General features: G+C 44.9%; 1 protein-coding gene across 2 annotated transcripts in view; it reads left to right on the top strand.

The window, feature by feature from the left end:
* The window catches only part of TNFRSF14 (TNF receptor superfamily member 14), a 199109-nt gene that overhangs the window by 87500 nt on the left and 89407 nt on the right, over positions 1-22202 (top strand). For both annotated transcript variants that reach the window (XM_073603009.1, XM_073603010.1), the window contains exon 2: positions 6667-6748. In XM_073603009.1, coding sequence (XP_073459110.1) covers positions 6667-6748 — 82 coding nt within the window. The remainder of the gene's footprint in view (positions 1-6666; positions 6749-22202) is intronic.

Consider the following 22202-nt stretch of genomic DNA (forward strand, 5'->3'; position numbering starts at 1 on the left):
TTACTATGTTCAACATAGTAAATTAATTGGACTGTGCTACTGATTTCTAATTTTATTTCAGTAAAATTGGCAGATTTCGCTTTAAAGCGGGGTTCCACCCAAATTTTGAACAATATCTGTATGTATTCTCTTCCTTGCCTAGATGCTGACATGCCGTTTAAAAAAATTTAAATCGCCGTAATTACCTTTTATTTTTCTATTCTTCTTTGCACTTCCTGGTTCTCCTCCCGTGGGAGTAGGCGTGTTTCTAGCCTCTCCCAGACTCCTGGGAGCTAGTCTCAGGCTTCCCAGGATGCCACTGAGCATGTGCGGGAACGAGCAGTGAATGCTGGGAGCACAGCATTCACCACATCCAGGAAATAAATGCTTGTGGGCTTCAAATGCCCACAATGAAGATGGAAACCGCCTGCAGTGAATAATATAAGTTATTCTTACCGACGAAATCTGACACAGGCGGACATATTACACACAATATGTGAGTATGTAATGCTGAGAAGAAAAGTTTGTGAATGAACTAAAAAAAAAAAAAAACGATAGATAGGTGGACCCCCGCTTTAAGAACAACAGTTGTTCAGCTTTCTCACAGGAGAGACAGTTCCTCTTCTCATCAAGAATATGAGATGCTAGACTGAATAGTCTCTTACTCTCTGTACTGGTGCTTGGGGCAGATAAATATCTGCGGGCAATCTGTGCAAGCTAAGAAAAATGTTTGTTGATGCGCCAGTACTCAAGGGGATTGTCGCTTCTGGCGATAGGCTGTTCAGCTAAATAAATCTCCAGCTGTTGGGTAGCTGCAGTTGTTGTGGCACTGCTATGGACTGGGGTGCGTTCATGCAAAATTTCTTCAAACATATCAGATATCTAGGGAGTGTGTTCCTCTTCACTTGTATGCGGCCGTTTCTCTGGTATACTTTCCTCTGCTACACCTCAAAACTCCTTCCCCAGATGCTTCAATCACCTCCATTTGTGCCTGTATCATTTCCCGTGCACGCTGCTTTTTCTCCACATTAAAAAAATAATGCTCTTTAAATCGAGGATCTAGAACTGTTGCAATGTAGTACAGATGGTAGGATTCGGTGATTTTAACCGGTTGTTAACGGCCTCCAGTAGAGTGGTTTTAGCCATTTTTACACCATGGTCTGTTTGTGTCTCTTTTCCTAGCAGACGCTTCAGTGCAGCAATCAAGGGAATAACTTCAGCAATGGAAGCATTAGCTGAGCTTATTTCTTTTGTTAACTGTTCAAATGGAGATAGAAGAGACAAACTATTTTCAATAACATCCACTGATGTGCGCTCAATGTTGCCGGTGCTCTGCCGAGAAAGTTCCGCTCGGCGGATACGTTACCCCCTCTACTGCGCAGGCGCTGCGCCTGCGCAGTAGGATCCGGCGGAAATAGCCGAAGCGGAATAGCTGAAAATCAGCTGTACACGGTGCCTATAAGAGGGTCGCTCGCCTCGCTTCGCTCGGCTCTTTTAGATTCCCCCTCTAGGTCCACTTGGATGGTGGGGAAGGAACCTGGACCTAGGGCGCAGGCGCCGTGTACAGCTGATTGAAGAGTTTGAGCTTCGGCTATCTCCGGCGGCTGACAGTAGTTCGTACTGCGCAGGTGCTGCGCCTGCGCAGTACAGGGGGGAACTTATCCACCGAGGGAACTTTCTCGGCAAGACACCGGCAGCTCGCAATCTGCAATGTATGCAGCAAAAACACGCTTTTGTTTGAAATGACTTTGCAGCATATAGTAGGTGCTGTTCCAACAAGTGGCTACATCTTGCTGCAGTTGTTTCAGTGGCATTCCAAACTGTATCTGCAAAGCATGTAATCTGGAATGAGCAAGCGGAGAATGCTTAAAGTGACCCACAATTTTTCTTCCTTTTATTACGATATCAGATATGGTGCGCTGACTCGGCAATCCCTCATTCACAGCCAATTGCAGCGTGTGTGCCATACACGGTATGCTTTTAAGTTCACTGTCCTCCATTGCCTTTGCCATGTTCCGCGCATTATCTCGGACAATCAAGTGCACTTTAGACTTCTCAATGTAGCAAGTGTCAAACATGGTTTAAAGCGTCAGATATTGCTGCTGCAGTATGTGATCCAACAAACTCATGTGCTTTAAGTAGCATGTTTTGCAATTGAAATTTGGCATCTATCCACTGCACTGTCAGGCTAAGCATGCTCATTGGACTGACGTCTGAACTCCAAATGTCGGTAGTAAAACTGATAGCTATGATGTCAGTAGTCATGAGCTCATGATTGGGTTTTCCAACACTGCAAAACAATTCGGGTAGACGGGTATCTGCAAAGTTGCATCTGCTTGGTAGTGTGTAACGCGGCTCAATGTTGCATGAGCCTACAGAATCCAATGTCCTCTACAACAGAGAATGGCTGGTCGTCTAATGCAGTAAATTCCATAATTTTATATGTAATGTCGCGAGGTTTGGGACTGTCACTTGTAAATTTTTTAACCTTTTCAAAGACTGTGGCCACAGATGGTGTTGAGCCTGGCCCTGAGGCACTTTTTGGAAGGGGTACTGTTTTCTTGTGTTCTGTATGCTGAACTGGATGACGTGTTTTCAGGTGGTGTATCAAACCTGTTGTTGAAAAATGCCTTGGCACTGTACCCCCTCCTTGAAATTTCTGCTGAGCAAAGACTGCAGATTGCAAATTTGGGGTCTTTATCAGAAACTTTAAAATATTTCCACACTGCAGACATGGTCCACCTTTGCTGGTAGCGTAGAATAGCATAGAATGATCTATAGTGGGAGTGAAATCTGAGGGGGAAAAAAAAGGACTAAAATCTAAAAACTAAACCCCAGGCAGCTATAAAATAAAAAAAAAAAAACTAAACCTAACCACCAATCTTTTTTTTTTTTTTTTTTTAACAGTGCAGCTCTCTTACCATGCACTGCAGTATATCTGACTTACCAAAGAATATATTGAATTTATCGATTTTGATTGCATGCTATTTTTGAGATATAATATTCAGTAGTATATTGCTGCATACTTAGGCCTCATGCACACGAGACGCTGGTGCAAACTCTGTTTTTAAAAGCTGAAACCGGCATTTAGAAATGCCCGTTTTGCCACGTTTGCATGCTGCATTTAGCCGCGTTTTACCGCGTTTGCGTCTAGAAGCGTCTGCAGAGCAGAGAATGACATTTTCCGACCTGACTTTGTGGCCCCATATCTCGGAGCCACTTGGTGCTAGGAACCCCAAATTTGGATATGTTATAGTGTTAGTCCAACTGTGTTGGTGCTAGGAACCCCAAATTTGGTGTGCTAACACAGTTGGACTAACACTATAACATATCCAAATTTGGGGTTCCTAGCACCAAGTGGCCCCCAGAAATGGGGCCCCAAAGTCGGATTGTAAAATGTTCCTTTAAAAACGCTTATAAACGCAAACGCGGATAAATGCAGTACCGGCGTTTAGCTCCGTTTGGCGTCTGAAACATGGAAAACTTCTGCGTCTGAACCCATTTTTTTGCTTCTGGAAAAGAGGTTAAACGCACCTGCCTAAAAACGCCAAAAAACTAGACTGTGTACATGGACACATAGGATAACATTGAATGGGTTCGGGGGCAGTTGAAAAAAGTGTCCAACTGCCTCTGAACGCGAGTTTAACAGCGTCTCGTGTGCATGAGGCCTTAGTGCATACTGTCATGTTTAAAAAAAACGAATGCGCTTGTCAGTGTAGTATTAGTATAACATACTAACTGAATGCTATCTAACTTGGCGGCGCTATATAAGTACCTTTCAAAATAATAATAATTATTACCTGGCCTGTTAGTTTAGTAGTAGAAGAACTAGTAGAACTAACTATAATACTACAAGTACATATAACTGAATATCTCTGTTTCAACAGCAAAGGTTGATATATATATATATATATATATATATATATATATATATATATATATATATATATATATATATATATTAATTACTAGATGGATTGTTTGTCAGTAGTTAAAGAGAATGCTCACCGGCGAATAGTAATAGTAGCCATCCAGGAGGGAAGGTGCCTACTCTCCAATGCAGTCCTGTATGCAGCCGTCTCAACCACGTGGAACGTCCGCGGGGAAGGTGCTCCCAACTCCAGCGTCTCCACCGCAGGGAACATGCTCACGAGTCCAGGGTCTTAACCACGAGGAACGTGCGTTACATCACACGTCCATGCGCTCACCGCTACTGCGCAATTTTCGGCGCCATTATCGGCAATTTTTTTTTTCCGGCAATGTGCTGAAAATACGTTTTTCGGCCGATATGTTTCTGCAGCCGAAATCTCAGTGCATCCCTAATTGTTTGTACTAATTTTATCCAGAGTGCTATAATAAAATTTTTTAAATACACTGCATCTCTTAAAACTCAACATACCTCATCTATGGGTTCCAAAACCAAGGAGGTTGACCTTTAAAGGGGTTGTAAAGGTTTGCGTTTTTTCACCTTAATGCATCCTATGCATTAAGGTGAAAAAACATCTGACAATACCGGCCCCCCCAGCCCCCTGTTTTACTTACCTGAGCCCGTTCACCTACTGCGCTCGGCTCCGATGTCCTCTTCGCCGATCAGCCTGGCCGTTGATTGGCTAGAGTGGATGGATTGAAAGCAGCGCAGCCATTGGCTCGTGCTGCTGTCAATCACATCCAATGACGCGGCGTGCCGGGGGGCGGGGCCAAGTGATACAGTGAGCGACTATAGCCGCCGGCTGTATCACAGGAGCGCGCCCGCAAGAACTAACCACCATGCGAGAGAGCTTGCATGAAGGTGGTTAGTTCTTGTGGGGAGGAGCTGAGACAGTCGCAGAGGGACCCCAGAAGACCAGGTTTGGGGCCACTCTGTGCAAAACGAGCTGCACAGTGGATGTAAGTATAACATGTATGTTTTTTTTTTTTTTTTTTAATAAAAAAAATTGCCTTTACAACCCCTTTAAACTTTTAGCAAGATCAGTGGTCTCCAAACTGTGGCCCGGGGGCTGGATGTAGCCCTTTGCTTACCTTTATCTGGCCCTTGACACGAGTGATGGAGCACCATTCCCCCTACTGACACCATCATTGGGGCAATGTTCTTCTCGTTGATCTCAACAATGGGGCACTATTCCTCCTATTAAAACCATTGATGGGGCACGGATTCCAGGGCATTTTCTACTCCCACTTGCCACAGTCTGGCCCGCCTAAAGCCTGAAGGACAGTAAACTGGCCCTTTGCTTAGAAAGTTTGGAGACCCCTGAGCTAGATGGTACAACAACCCCAGTTTCAGCCGACTGCTGGAAGAGGTGCAAAACTATGGGTACTTTTACCCACATATACTGGTGTCCCATCATGCAGGAATATTGGACAGAGATTACATATTTTTAATATTATTTACAGCATTAACATGCCTCAAGGCCCTTGGCAGTGTCTCTTCCACAACATCAAATGTTTAATGTGCAGACCAGAGGCTCTAATAGGCTTCAAAATAGGGTGGACTTCGGGCGCAGAGCATTGTGCTTGGAGCCCACCCATGTGTGTTAGAATAGTGAATGAATATTCACTATTCTCACGCTGAATCACCTCTCTGCCAATCAGGAAGCGCAGGTCTGAGACACGTTTCCTGATTGGCTGAAAGGAGAAGCATTCTGATTGGCCGCCAAGAAGGAGGGAGGAGACGGAAGCCGCTGAGCAGGGGAAGGAGAAGTTGCTCGTGATGGCCGCAGAGGAGAGCCACGGAAGCCACCCGTGATTGCCCGCCATGGATGAGGTAACAACTGACCGACCAACCCGACCAAAAAATTGCCACCAGCCGCCACTGGTGCAGACATTTGAGAACTATCCAACCTCTATCGATCACAGAATGGCTAGAATAGTTTGCTTGATATCACCTGGATGTATGGATGAATTAACGCAGCAAAATATATCATACCTACGCAGGCTGGCTCAAATTACAACTATCATCCACATACACAGCATACATATCTTCCAGTGAAAATTGCTTGAAAATAACTATGGACCAAAGCTCCATTACCACTGTGGCTGCCCTCACACAAAGAGAAGGAGAGAGACAAACCTATTTCTCCTTATTTGACCTAAGAGTTATGGTTACTGAAAGTGGTTCTAAATCCTAATTTTGTTTACCTTAAGGCATTATTTTGATTAAGGTAAAAAATATTTAGGCACCAGTATCTCCCCCTTACCCCGAGACCCCCCCTCTTCTTACCTGAGCCCTCATTCGACCCAGCGCTGTGCACATCTGCAGCTATTCTCTCCCCTCACTGGTCTTGCTGGATTTGCTGCTGTCAATCAAAACCAGTGGCAAGGGATTTGGAGGCGGGGCTGAGTTCCGCTGTCTGTGTCTATAGATGCAGACAGTGAGGTTCGGAAGCAAGCCCACACAAGTGCCCCTATAGAAACCGGCTTTCTATAGGAGCACTCAGCGGAGGGGAGGGGAGGAGCCGGGAGCGTCAGCAGGGAACCCAAGAAGAAAGGGTTCAGGGCTGGTCTGTGCAATTCCTTTGCACGAAGCAGGTAAATATAACCCTGATTTGTTTTAAATGGCTTACATGCATATTGAGTATGAGGTGTTATATATGCTACTTTCCCCCTTACCCTCCCATATGTGCCACATCATGTTTCATATATACTTTACTGTCGTTATTCTTTACATAATTTCTTTTATTTTCCTAACAGGTAATCTCTACTTCACTAGCTGCAGAATGTCCTCCTGGAGAATATAAGATTAATGATTTATGCTGTCCAATGTGTCACATAGGTAAGTGAGATATAAAATTCCATGTTCTAGGGCTGCAACTAACGATTATTTTCATAATCGATTAGTTGGCCGATTATTGTTTCGATTAATCGGTTAATAACCTTAAAAAAAGAGTGTGGTGTATAATTTAGTTAATATGTAAAGTTTTAAAAAAAGGCAATTTATTCTTAAATATCTCTATGCAGTGGTAAATGTAAATAACCAACTATATGGTTAGGGAGCAAAATATCTAATCCACTCTGAGAATAACAGACAGAAGATATATACTGTATATACTATTAAAGGGTGAATCTGGTAAATATTCGATTCAGAGATCACATTTTTTTATTTAAAAAACAAACAATGTTTTCCTTAATAAAAAACAAAGTCATTTTGAGAACGTTTGTTTGATTTTCTAATCGTTCGTGGGGTCAAATCGACATTCATTTTCAACCACAGTGATGGGAAAATTTGGAAATAATAAAAAACTTCTCGGTCAAAGGAATTTTCAGACAGCGTATGTAGTTTTCGTTCAGAAATTACAATAATTTTAAAAACAGAATGTTAAAAACAAGTGAAAATTTCAAACAACATTCTTTCATTCAGTGAATGTACAAAGATTTTTCGTCTGAATATTCTGGCCTGAAAATGAATCGGTGTGTCTAGCATAAGGCTCGGTACACACCTATTCCAGTTTGCCTTTGATCTGTTTCTGCAGTGCTTTTTGCTGTGCGTTTTTGATTTTTTGCGCACGTGATTTTGCTGCGATTTGCGTTTTTGCTGGGGGTTTTTTTGGCCAATTTGTTGTTGGGCAGATTAAAAAAACACAAATTGCTGCAAAAACGCATTACATGCTTTTCTGCAGCTTCTCCATTGAAGTATATTGAACCAAAAAAAGCACAGTTTTGCATAAAAGAAAAAAAAAAAAAAGTCCCTGACCCTTTCCAAATACGCAGCGGCTGAAAAAAGCATAGATGTGAACGTGTCCCATAGGAAACCATGTAAATGAACTGTAGTGCGTTTCTGCAAAAAGCACCAAAAAAACACATAGATGTGAACCAGGCTAAGGCGTTTAGTAACATAATTGGGTTAAAATAAAACTAAAAATAGCCCTTTATAGTACAAAAAAAAAAAGAAGCAGATAATCACTACTGTAAGGGGCTCATTTTTTTACTGTACACCTGTGAAAGTATTATTTACAGTAGCGATTTGTTCTTTTTGTACTATAAATGGCTCATTTTATTTTTTTTTAACCCCATTATGTTACTGGCCGATTAATCGATTATGAAAATAGTAATCGATTAATTTCGTAATCGATTAGTTGTCGATTAATCGATTAGTTGTTTCAGCCCTACCATGTTCCCAACTGCTTTATTCATAAAATTTTCAGTTGTCCTCACAATCATGAGTTCTTTATTTTTACTCAACATGTAAAGTTTAACCACTTACTGGAAGTTTTTACCCCCTTCATGACCAGGCCATTTTTTGCTATTTAGCAATGTGCTCCTTTAACTGGCAATTGCATCCTCATGCAACACTGTTGGAAGGCAACATGTTTTATTTCATAATACAAGAGGTGTTTGAAATATGAACTATGGCTATACCAAGCCTCTGCATTCTTGGGGGCTGTCTGGAATGTAACAAGTTGCACATCAAAGCTTTGTAGCATATCCGAATCTTCATCTGAAAGAAGAAGTTCAGGCCCTCTATCAAGGCTGAACAACAGCTTGGCTCCTGACCGACTGGTGTGATAACGCTCTGCAAGCAAGCTTCAATGGCTGACAAGATGATTGATGAATGTCCTGCTACAGAAGATCAAAGGGAAATCTAAGCACTTCCCTTAGAGGCCAATACAGCAGGACAGACAGAAATATAATATATTAAAAGGACTACCTCTTGGCAATATCTCATTGGACAGGATGCTAGTGGGGTGTGGTTAGGAGTGGGTCTGAATGAATGTGTAAAAAGTGCTCACAGAAGGGAAATCGCCCCTTTTCACTCTTGGCTCTTGCCTGATGGCTCTCTCTATTACCATCTTAGCCCAGCTGATGGGACTGTGTCTAGGGGACAGCCTAGCGATAAGTATGTTTGATGTTCTTGTGTTATATGCTCTATAGTATTTTCATGTTTTGCATTTTCCTATTTTATTGGGAAATAAGACATTGTTTTATTAAGCAGTGTGTTTGTTTTAATAGCTAAACTTTTATATTATTGTGCTATCAATAGTAACATTATCAGAGTTTTAATAGACTAGCTAACTATAGGAATAGACAAATTAATACATATATGGAATAAATAGAGGGAATCTGTAACCACCCTTGGATAATATTAATTTTAGATTTTATTTCAAACACTGTACCGAAATTAAAATTACCGTATTTGTCGGCGTATAACACGCATAGGCGTATGACACGCACCTTCATTTTAAGAGGGAAGTTTCAGGAAATTTTTTTTTTTTTAAATAAACAACTTTGAATTAAAATAAGGGTCAGTGCCCATCAATGCAGCCTGATTAGTGCCCATCTGCAGCCTCCTCATCTCCTATCAATGCAGCCTGAACAATGCCCATCTGCAGCCTGATCAATGCCCATCTGCAGCCCATCTCATCAATGCAGCCTGTTCAATGCCCATCTGCAGCCCATCTCATCAATGCAGCCTGATCAATGCCCATCTGCAGCCCATCTCATCAATGCAGCCTGATCAATGCCCATCTGCAGCCCATCTCATCACTGCAGCCTGATTAATGCCCATTTTAAGCCCCAATGTTCATCTACAGCCTCATCATCTTTTATCAATGCAGCCTGACCAGTGCAGGAAATCACCGAGCCGGCATCTCCTGTTTACTCGGCTCTCACTCTGCAGTCACACACACACAGTCCCGCCTCCGCCATCAGCATTGGACTAGCTCCTGTGATAGACAGAACACTGAACCAATGCCAGTGGCAGAGGCGGGACTGTATGTGACCTTAGAGCCGAGTAAACAGGAGATGACGGCTCGGTGAATTCCGGCGGCGCTCGTTCCCCTCCAAGGTACGCTATCGGTGTATAACACGCACCCGTGATTTGCCCCCTATTTTCAGGGGTAAAAAGTGTGTGTTGTACGCCAATAAATACGGTATATAATTTTTTTTCACACAAATAGAGTTTACTTTTGGTGGTATTTGCTCCCCACAGGTTTTTTATTTTTTGCTATATAAATGAAAAAAGACCATGAATACCGATTGCATAGCAATCAAATGATTACCTGGTCGCTGAAGGTGGCTGGGTACCGGGATCCGCAATCCACAGGAGTGGCATTCTGTGCACAACTAACTCAGAACAGGCTGGATGACGTACATGTACATCCTCCAGCATGCAGGCCAGCCACCTGCAATAAATGTGGTTAATAATGACTGTTTAGAAACAGGCTCATTTATGACCAACCATTAAACCAAATTTTTTGAACTCTCCAAAACTTGACCAGTAATGAAGTCACTGTGGTGTTTGGTCCCTGAGTGAAATTAAAGTGGCCAGTGATGGAGTGTAGACACTATAGATGCTATATGCTGTTCCTCTAGTATTACATTGTGGTCGGTCAAGCCCTTTGGCTTAACCCATAGACTGCATATACCTCTTCTAAGTCAAATTGACTGCTGTCCAAGTTGGATTCAGTGATATCTAGAATGGGGATTAATCCCTAATGTTAAGTCGCCAAATCCCAGAGGGTAGACAAAAGGCAAGTTGGTGACAGGAATAGACCTTATAAGAGCTATATAAGAGAATGAAAAAACCCATAATTGTCTCTTTGTATGCCTAATTCCAAGTCTGTTCTTCCCTTGGAGCAGCAAAGTTCTTCACCTCAACTTGCCTAGTAGGTGTCGGATTGCAGAAATGTATGCAAATTTTGGCAGAGTAGTTTACATAGGCAGAGCACCGTTCTGCCTTTCCTGTGAATGATCGCGGGGTGCTGGCGCCCGCCGGACCCACTGATTGGCTCCTGCTATGTCCAATCACAATGGGAGCTGGTCGCCGGCGCGCGCACACCAGACCCACTGCACGATATTGCGTACCTGTACGTGATTTTGCGCAGGAGGGCCGCCCTACCGCAGTATATCTGCATGGGGCAGTCCCTAAGTGGTTAAGCCTGGTACACACGATCAGCTCCAGTCGTAGCCGCTGTACTCACTATGCTAAGTATGTACAGTGATCTCCCCCGCTGAGCTATTGTGTTTTGACAGGGGGGCGGCCCCCCAACCAAGAACACTCCAGTCAGCGCTCTCTGCTATTGGCTGAGAGCACTGATCAGGAGTTAGTCGGCTGCTGGTTTTCTAGACCGTCATACACACGGTCCGAATGTCGGACTTTTTTTTTTTAACCTGCAAATGTCTCCTGACATTCGGGCCATTTGTACCCAGCTTTAGAGCAATCAAAGCTTTAAGTAAATGTTACCAAATCTTGTTTCAACAATAAGCCATCTGTCCACAGAAGATGTCAAGGATTATATTCTCCATTGTTCTTAGTCGAAAAGCAGATTTAGGCATGAAGCAGAAGGAAAACTTTATATGAAAGAAAGAAAACTTTATATGAAGTGGTTGTGGTCAATCACTCAAGCCATCAGATAAGGCAGCTGTAGGTTTTCTCTAGATCTAACAGATGTGTATATGCACCTTTCTGTATTTCTGGGCTTAACTTAAAGTTCAACCTTTGGCCTTTCCACATACCCAAGACATGTTCCAGAACATTACTTAAGGTCTGCAAATCTTTGCATCTGGGTCAGGACATCATAAATGTAAAGTAGTGAGTGTACAGCTTGTATAACAGTGTAAATTTGCTGTCCCCCCTCAAAATAACTCAACACACAGCCATTAATCTCTAAACTGCTGGAAACAAAAGTGAGTTCACCCTTTAGCAAGGCAGTGGTTGTCTTGGAGGTGTGTTTGGGGTCGTTATCGACGTGTCGTTGGAATACTGCCCTGGGGCTCAGTCTCTGAAGGGAGGGGATCATGCTCTGCTTCAGTATGTCACAGTACATGTTGGCATTCATAGTTCCCTCAATGAACTGTAGCTCCCCAGTGCCGGCAGCACTTACACAGCCCCAGACCATGACACTCCCACCACCATGCTTGACTATAGGCAAGACACACTTGTCTTTGTGCTTCTTACCTGGTTGCCGCCACACACGTTTGACACCGTCTGAACCAAATAAGTTTATCTTGGTCTCATCAGACCACAGGACATGGTTCCAGTAATCCATGTCCTTAGTCTGCTTGTCTTCAGCAAACTGTTGTGCATCATCTTTAGAAGAGGCTACCTTCTGGAACGACAGCCATGCAGACCAATTTGATGCAATGTGCGGCGTATGGTCTGAGCACTTACAGGCTGACCCCCCACCTCTTCAACTTCTGCAGCAATGCTGGAAGCACTCATACGTCTATTTTCCAAAGACGACCTCTGGATATGACGCTGAGCATGTGCACTCAACTTATTTGGTCGACCATGGCGAGAGCTGTTCTGTGTGGAACCTGTCCTGTTAAACTGCTGTATGGTCTTGGCCACCGTGCTGCAGCTCCGTTTCAGGGTCTTGGCAATCATCTTATAACCTAGGCCATCTTTATATAGAGCAACAATTCTTTTTTTCAGATCCTCAGAGTTCTTTGCCATGAGGTGCCATGTTTAACTTCCAGTGACCAGTAGGAGAGAGTGAGAGCAATAACACCAAATTTAACACACCTGCTCCCCATTCACACCTGAGACCTTGTAACACTAGCAAGTCACATGACACCTGGGAGGGAAAATGGCTAATTGGGCCCAATTTGGACATTTTCACTTAGGGGTGTACTCACTTTTGTTGCCAGCGGTTTAGACATTAATGGCTGTGTGTTGAGTTATTTTGAGGGGACAGCAAATATACACTGTTATGCAAGCTGTACACTCACTACTTTACATTGTAGCAAAGTGTCATTTCTTCAGTGTTGTCACATGAAAAGATATAATAAAATATTTACAAAAATATGAGGGGTGTACTCACTTTTGTGAGATACTGTATTTTGTCATGCTTGTGTCAGGAAAGTGGAAAATTTTATACTTACCGGACTATAATTTTCCTTTCCTGATATATAGGCATGACAGGTCCCTTCCTAGGGCTTTGCAGTGTTACGAGAATGCCGCCTTGTGGGACATGAGTCATTTATATAATATAACCAGTCCTTTGGGCAGAATGCGGAGCCTAACCATACGTGTATGCTGTCATGCTTAAGCATCAGGAAAAGAAAATTACTGTCAGGTAAGTATTTTTTTTTTTTTTTTTTCCATCAAAGTTATAATTTTGACAGCTTTGTAAGCGGGGGTAGAGTGTAGCGTTTTCACAGAGGGAATCGCACGTACTACCAGGCAACGTTTAATACTGGAGAGACGGTAGTAGAAAGAGTATTTACAGCAGTAAGGCACGTAGTTTCACTCCAAGCATGGAGGCACAGATACACAGCACAATCACTTCTGATGTAAGCGATAATTGTATTCGTCAGCACTATAGGCACAGTATAAACCCAAGCACACGATGCGTATCTGTAGAGACTGCTATTTACACACGTTACCCGGTAACAACGGTATTCCTTCAGCAGATGGATAGAGACATCTGATCCGCTTGTCCCGCCCTCACAGCGAGGGCACCGGTTTTATTATCCGCAACGGGGAGTCTTTTATCCAACCAGGATTGCTGATGCAGGACTCCGTGGGAACCCTGAGCTATCCCTCACAAGCCAGAACACTCTCCCTATCTTCTCCTAACTCTCCCTGACAAGCGGGTTCTCTATCCCTGTCTATGCTCACACGTGAATTGCACTAAACATGGCTGGGCTTTCTTATATAAGGTATCCACCCAAAAATGGCCAACCAAATCTCCCGAGATTTGCTGTCCTATCTGGACAGCAGGCTTCTCCAAAGTGGTGCTGGAGACTATTATAGAGGCCAGACAACTCTGAACATATGTACACATAAACATATCAAAAAGTCTGGAAAGTGAGTATATACACTTTTTAACCCACTACCTTTTTCAGCCAGCTAGGCTGCCCTGCACTACAGCTGCCTACACCCCCCCCCCCCCCCCCCCCTTTAAGAATTGCAATCCCTTGCATGCACCTAGGGAGAGGTATTTGACACAGTGCAATGATGTAGCAAGCAATACATAACAGTTCAAGTCACATAGTCAGAATACTTAACAGGTTTCAGTCCCCTGGTAATACGCTTGGGCAAGCGAGGCTCCGGGTCGTCTAAATGTCTATCTCCCTCCGAGGCAACAGGATCGGTAGGTGCTATTTCTTCCACAAAAGGCTCATCCTCCTCCAGAGTGGGGGCACCGTGCACATCTGGCTCCTTCACAGATAAATCCCATTCAGTAGCAGCAGCCTGGTTCTCTGTATCGCCCCCAGCAAGGGATAAGGTCTCTACTGCCGGCAGAGGGGGCAGGTACCAGGTTGCATAGTCACTGTTGAGGACATCCTGGCTATTGTCCCATCTAGCAGATGGGGGGGGGAAAGACCGGAACAGGATTATCCGTTCGTGAATCAGCACTGAACACACAGGGACGTAGGAGATTACGATGCAGTCTCTTCTTAGGTCCATTCGGCTTCTCTGGAACCAGATCATACACAGGCCGCCCAGGGAAAGGTTGTTGCTTGACTCTATATGGACAGGGCTTCCACTTGGGCTCCAGCTTGCAGCCCCTCAAGTGTTTTTAGGATTCCTCACCAAGACTCTGTCTCCCGGTGTAAGTGGCAACAATCGAACAGTACTTTCCTCGGCTAAATCCTGTTGCTTTCCCAGTACTATCTGTTTGGCTTGATCCAGGCGGTGCCAGTGATCTTGGATCCATCCATCGGGGGTCCTTGACGTAATAGGCTCAGGAGTTTCCAATAGTAAATCCACCGGTAGACGGCCACAACGCCCAAACATCAGAAAATGGGTATAGCCAGTGGCTCGATACAGTCTGATTGTAACCTCAAACATCTCCTACACACTGCGGCCAACGTTCTCGATGCTCTTGCTCTAATGTGCGAATCAATCCCAACAAGGTGCGATTAAAGCGTTTACAGGCCCCATTTCCCTGGGGGTGGTAAGGAGTCGTATGAGACTTCCGAATACCACTAAGATGGCACAGTTCAGAAAACACCCTAGACTCAAAGTTCGGCCCTTGGTCGGACAGAATCTGTTTGGAGTACCCATAGGGATGGACTACATGGGTCCAGAACAGTTTAACCGTGGTGGCGGAGTCTGATCTTTAGTTGGCACCAAGATGGCGAACTTAGAGAAGTGGTCCATAAACACCAAGGCGTAGCGATACCCTGAAGAGGTGTCAGCCACTGTCAGAAAGTCCATGGTCAGTAATTCAGAGGGTTCTCCTGTGCTCACCACCAAAGGGGCAGTTTTCTCTGTTCTCCCTTTGTGGGTGGCACAACACTTACACCCCTGACATGCCTTCTGCACCCACTTGGATAACTCCGGACTTTATACTGATAAAGGCCTCCATCCCTTCTGCACAGAACTGTCTTCCAATATGGTGAAAGACTTGACAAACCTCTAAGGCCTCCGATGGAGGGATAATCAGTTGATGAATAACTCGCTGCTCCCCTGGAATCCGTGCCTTTCGGTATAAGAGTCCATTATATCTTTCCAGCCTATCCCACTGTTTTAGAAGGTGACACAACGTTGGCGAGAGACTCCTTTGCTCCCGCGAATCTGGTTTCCGATTCCTGTCCCAATATCTCATGAGCTGATCAGGATCTTGCTGCTGCAGTTGCAGCCACTCTCGGAGTATGAATCTCTGGCCCTCTTGGCGTAACTTGGTTGCTCTGCAGATCCGTTGAAGCCAGTTGCTCTTGCCGGTGGATCCCGGAGGGAACAACCTCATCCTCTTTGAGTTGTTGATCTAGATCATCCTGAGGCCTGTCGACAGTAAATCGGGAGAGAGCATCAGCATTACCATTGGAGCGTCCTGGCTTGTAGTGAATGGTATAGTTGAACTGGCCCATGTTGGGCCACCCAACGTTGCTCCAAGGCCCCCAGTTTAGCAGTCTCTAGATAGGCAAGAGGATTGTTGTTAGTATATATATATCTACGTGACCACTTACTAAGTACTCAGCAAACTTTTCGGTGACGACCCAGACTACCGCTAACAAATCAAGTTTAAAGGAACTGTGGTTACGTTCAGTAGGGCGTAAACTCCGACTTGCATAGGAGATCACAAGCTCCATTCCGTCTTGTTCTTGAGCCAGCACAGCCCCTAATCCTTGAAGACTGGCATCGGTGTACATCCGGAAGGGTTTATGATAGTCAGCGTAAGCCAATATGGGAGCGGAAGTCAGCTCAGCCTTGAGGGCCTCCAATGCCTCACTTTGTGCTGCCCCCCAACTGTCCGTAATGCTGAGAGAAGATTTTCCTTTTCGATTGGCCGGTTGCCCGCACAACAACTGGGTCAAAGAAGCTGCGATAGTCGCAAAGTTCGGAATGAATCTGTGGTAGTAACCCACAAGCCCCAAGAAAGAGCAAAGCTCTGTTACCGTTTTAGAAGTTGTCCATGTCTGTACAGCCTGAATTTTGTCGGGATCCGGGGACACCCCTTTTTCCTTAACCACACGCCCCAAATGCTGGACTTTTGTTTTCATGAGATGACATTTTTCCGGTTTGAGCCGAAGGCCATACTGAGCTAGCCGCTGGAGGACTTGATCCAGATGTAGCAAATGGTCCTCGAACGTTCTGGAAAAGATAATGTCATCTAGGTAAATCAGGACAGATTCAAAGTTCAAATCTCCCAAGCAACGTTCCATTGGCCTTTGGAATGTACTGGGGACATTAGTCAGGCCAAAGGGCATCCGATTAAACTTGTATAGTCCCAGAGGAGTGATAAAAGACGTTTTTTCACGATCTTCCTCTTTTACCGGGACCTGCCAATATCCGCTGGTCAAATCTAGCGTGGAGAAATACTGGGCCTGTCCCAAGGCCATTAGAGATCCTTGGACCCGGGGCAAAGGGTAAGCATCCCGATGGGTACAGGCATTCAATCTGCGATAGTCCACACAAAAACGTAAGTTGCCATCCTTTTTTCGCACAAGAACTATAGGCGCAGCCCAGGGACTACGACTCTCTTGAATCACCCCCCCCCCTTGCAGCATGCTGCATAATAAGTCTTTGACCTCTTGGCAAAGAGCCGGAGGTATATTACGATACCTTTCCCGAATAGGAGCCGTGTCTCCAGTGTGAATAGAATGATCCAAAGCATTAATACAGCCTTAGTATTCAGGGCCTTGAGAGAATGCCATGAAATGTCTGCGAACTAGTTGCTGGAGCTTGTTGCTTTGTTCCGGGGTCATCCCTGCATCGGAAGAGCCAGTTGTGTTAACAATTTCGGGAGATGAGTCTCTGCTGAATCAGGTATAACCATCTGCAAAGCAGCACAGGCGGCCTCCACCCCAGGGCAAGGATCAGTAATGCAGCTTTTGGGTACTGTATACAAATATGCAATGGCCACGTCCGTGGGCACTTGGATCGGGGTGGACCCCAAGTTAACCAGTTGCACCAACACTTGTCCCTGCCGGACAACAGACAGACTTCTGGCTATCAACCATTCACCTTTGGTTTCCAGGTTGCGTTATGGTTCGGCCATCACAGAGGCCCCTCTTATGTGTCTTCTAGCTACCACAGGAAGGGGGCACACCAATTCTTGACGTGGTGGCATAATAACCCGATGACTGGCAGGGAGACGGATGACCCCCACCTTCTCTGTGTGTTTATGACTATGCGTCTGAACAGTCCGACAAGCGTTGATCAGATTCTGCAGTTGTGGTTCTGACTGCCCGGATGCTTGTGTTGAAGCCTCCCGTAGAAGGCGAGTTAAGTCAAGTTCTTTTAGGGCCTTCATGCCCAACACCATTGGAATTTCTGGGAAGGAGGACTTTCGGGTCACCACGACCCCGACCCTAGGGAGGGTTTGCTCATACACTTTCATGGACATCCAAGTGACCCCTACTACTGGAATTGGTAGGTTGTTAGCAGCTTTCAGCTTCAACCAGGAGGGGTCTAGAGTTGGGTTCGGCCCAAACTGTTGCTGGTAGAATGAATAGGCCATGGTGGTGACTTCTGATCCAGTGTCCACCAGACATCTAGCTGGCTGTCCGTTGAACATCATTGTCGCCACTGGGCACCCAGAAATCATTGCAGGATCATGTTGAGGACGTGCATGAACATTTCCCATGGGTCGCCCCTCCGCCACAGGAAACTCTAGTTTAAAGGATGGTTTTGGACGTTCGGGGCTCCCCGTCTCACACAATTCCTTGCGACGTGGCCTAACCGTCCACGCTGCCAGCATTTGCGGTCAATATCTGGGTCCCTGACCGCCGCTCGGGGGTTGTTCATACCCGCTCCGCAGAGCTGCCAGCTGTTGCCTGAGAGAGGTGACCATATCAACTAGATCTCGTACTACCTTTTCCATCGAGGGCATTCCTTCATTCGAGGCGGTGGAAGGGCATGAGTGAGGGTAACCTGGCTTCTGGCACCAACCCGTTCATGGTCCGGCTCTTCCTGTTCCCTCTCAATGGCCTCCTGTAGGATAGCAGCGAATTTCACCGTACCATCAGCCCTCACTCAAACTCTTAAAGCGGGGTTCCACTCAAATTTTTTACTTAATCTTACCCCCTTCAGTTAATTGCATAGATGTTCAAATGCCGCATGAAATTTTTTTTTATCGCTGTAATTACCTTTTATATTGTACTTTATTGTGGCACTTCCTGTCTCTCCTCCCATGGGAGTAGACGTGTTTATTGCCTTTCCACGGCGCCGCACTGTCTCCTGGGAGCTTAGTGTCAGGCTTCCCAAGATTCAGTGCGGAAACAAGGATCATGCGTGTGAACAAGCTGTGAATGAACAGCATTCACCGCATCCAGGAAATCAATGCTTGTGGGCTTCACATGCCCACAAGCAAGATGGAAACAGCCAGCATCACATTTTTAAAGTTATTCTTCAGTACAAAAACAGACAGAGGTGGAAATATTACACCCAAACTGTGAGTATTATTTTGGGGTTAGCAAAGTGTCTCAATGACCTAAAAAAAAAAAAAAGATTGGTCGCCGGACTCCCGCATTTAAGATCTTTAAGATGCCTCTTTTAAAGCGGAGTTCCACACAAAAATGGAACTTCCGCTTTTTGGAACCCTCCCCCCCTCCGGTGTCACATTTGGAACCTTTCAGGGGGGAGGGGGGTGCAGATACCTGTCTAAGACAGGTATTTGCACCCACTTCCGGCATAGACTCCCATGGGAGTCTACGCCTCTACCCGTCCCCACCGCGCTGTCTCCTGGGAAACACACAGCTCCCAGGAGAGGGCGGGGACCACTTGGGACGCGCAGCGCGACTCGCGCATGCGCAGTAGCGACCCGGGAAGTGAAGCCGCAATGCTTCACTTCCTGATTCCCTCACCTAGGACGGCGGCGGCAGCTGCCGGGAACCGAGCAGGTTCTCTGCGTCGCCTGCCGACATCGCTGGACCCTGGGACAGGTAAGTGGCCATGTATTAAAAGTCAGCAGCTGCAGTATTTGTAGCTGCTGGCTTTTAATTTTTTTTTTTTTTTTTTGGCGGTGTGGGTGGACCCCCGCTTTAATGAAGAGGACCATACACCAGCGAGGAACTGGTCCCGGATAAGCTGATCGGGGTTAGCAACCCCAGTTCCGACGGGAGCCATTTTCTCCTCCAACCAGCACCAGATTTCCTTTAAAGCCACTGCAAATTGAGGAATAGTCTCTCGGTTGTGCTGTTCCCGACAATAGAAATGCTTCCAGAGTTCGACTATGGATGTACTCTCCCCATACAAGCTTTCTAGGCGGCCCACAATAGCTGTTCTGCTATCCCTTTCCTTCTCGGGCAGAACCATCACATCCCGGCAGGCTTCTCCTTCTAGCGCATTAACTGTCAAATCGGCAAAGTGTGCTGCGGTGCGGGTATTTCAAACAAGTGGATCGACCTGTCCAATCTCTCCACCCAGTCTGTCAGGGGAATATTTGTGCCATTAAATTTTGGAATCGGGGCCAAAACCGCTCTGTATGTGCCATGATTGACCCTCTAGCCACTCCTGTGCTTGAGGATGATGGTTCAGACTTCCTGCCGACTAGGCCAAAATGTAAGCAGGGGTAGAGTGTAGCGTTCTCACAGAGGGAATCACACGTACTGACTTTATAAACCCAGGCGTTTATTACCGGAGAGACGGTAGTAGAAAGAGTATTTACAGCAGTAAGGCACGTAGTTTTACTCCAAGCATGGAGGCACAGATACACAGCACAGTCACTTCTGATGTAAGCGATAATTGTATTTGTCAGCACTATAGGCACTTTCCACTGACTAACACAGTATAAACCCAAGCACACGCTGCGTATCTGTAGAGGCTGCTATTTACACACGTTACCCGATAACAACGGTATTCCTTCAGCAGATGGATATAGCATCTGATCCTCTTGATCTGAGAAGCGGTGCCCTCGCTTTTCACAGCGAGGGCACCGGTTTTATTATCCGCAACGGGGAGTCTTTTATCCGACCAGGATTGCTGTTGCAGGACTCCGTAGGAACCCTGAGCTATCCCTCACAAGCCAGAACACTCTCCCTATCTTCTCCTAACGCTCCCTGACAAGCAGGATCTCTATCCCTGTCTATGCACGCATGTGAACTGCACTAAACATGGCTGGGCATGTTATACAAGGTATCCACCCAAAAATGGCCGACCAAATCTCCCGATATTTGATGTCCTATCAGGCCAGCAGGCTTCTCCAAAATGGTGCTGGAGACAATGATAGAGGCCAGACAACTCTGAGCATATGTACGCATAAAAATATCAAATAGGCTGGAAAGTGAGTATATACACTTGCTAACCTACTACCTTTTGCAGCCAGCTAGGCTGTCCTGCACTACAGCTGCCTACAGCTTAGTCTCAGTAATTTCAGGCTCCCTTCATATAGTGTATTTCCACTTTTGCAGGGTAATTGGGATAATGCCTAGGGGTTTATTTATAAGAAAAAAAATTGTAAGTGTCTCAGCATTTGCACAGCGAATAACCCCCATTATGTGTATCATATGTTTAGTTCCTCTGAGAGTTAGCTCCTACTAGTGGCCACAATGTGTTTTTGACCTGATTGAAGTGTTTCATGAAAATACTGCATTATGGTCGTGCAAATACTGAGACATTCGCACAGTGAATGTTTTTATAAATAGTCCCCCTACTTTATATTTATTACATGTTCCTATTCACACAGCATAACCTAAAAAATAATGTTTAAAAATTGCTGCTTACCTTTTTTAATTCTTATTTCTGAAACCTCCAGGACTGAAAGATCCTGCTTATCTTTCCTTTTTCCAATGTTTGTCAGCGGACTGGCTAGATAATGTTTACTATAATTAACCCTGTCTGTACTGTGCTGGCAGACCTCATTATCAGTTGTAAACTAGTGTAAAGGGTATATTTGATAACCTTAGCACCACATTCCTAACATTAAGGATTATAAAAAGAAACAGCAAACGCGTTGGGACATTGCACCTTCCATTATTCTCTTTTTCTACCTAAATCTACTATTGGTTGCATTTTGACAATTAGAATTGAATCTCACTAAAAAGGTGTATGGGGTATATGACGCTATGTATACTTCTATATGCATCTAATATGTTTTTAGGAGGACTTACAGGTCCAAAAGTGTTTGCTAATTTATAATAAAGAAATGCTTTTATAATGGTATATTATGCTTTTTTTTCTAAGGATAAAAGGATTAGCACCTAAAAAGTCCCATATACCCACCTTTTTGAGTTGTAAACTAGATTTGACCAGTATATGAGCTAACAAAGGGTTAAAGATCTAGAAGCTGGGCTTTTGCATTTTATGTTGAGAGAAAGCTCAGTGTGTCTCTGTCATTGGAGACAGAATCACTGTGAAATTGTTCAGAGTGGCCTGCACTGCCCACTGACCTTTTCCAAATAAATTTGCAAAAGGTAGGAGAATCTTTAATTATTATTTTTAGGTGTGATTGGGAACACACAATAAACACATACTGAGGGTTTTCTCAAATTTTACAGCAAAGGTGGAAATACACTTTAAATTGGCCGACCAGTCACCTACCTGGCACGTCACTGAACCTCAAGTGGTTATACCAGGATGAGGCCTGTAGCTGTACCATTTTTTTAGAGCGTTTGTCTTTCTTGTAAAAGCAATCCTAGTGGCTAACTAGCTGCTGGATTGCTTTTACAAGCAGCGGGATTTGGGAGGGGAGGTTTCCCCCTCCCGCCGCCTTCCACGGCTTTACCGGGATCTCCTACCGGGAGTTCCATTTGACCTGCCGATGCTTCTGCCGGCTTATAGAGCCGAACAAAGCTTTGATCGGCTTTGTTTGGCTCTGTGATATAGTAACCCAGAAGTGACGATCTGATATCACTTCCGGTTTATGCAGATGTAAACGGTGCCTTTTTTAAAAATTAAA

The sequence above is a fragment of the Aquarana catesbeiana genome, linkage group LG10 (genome assembly GCF_042186555.1).
Source record: "Aquarana catesbeiana isolate 2022-GZ linkage group LG10, ASM4218655v1, whole genome shotgun sequence".
NCBI lineage: Eukaryota > Metazoa > Chordata > Amphibia > Anura > Ranidae > Aquarana > Aquarana catesbeiana.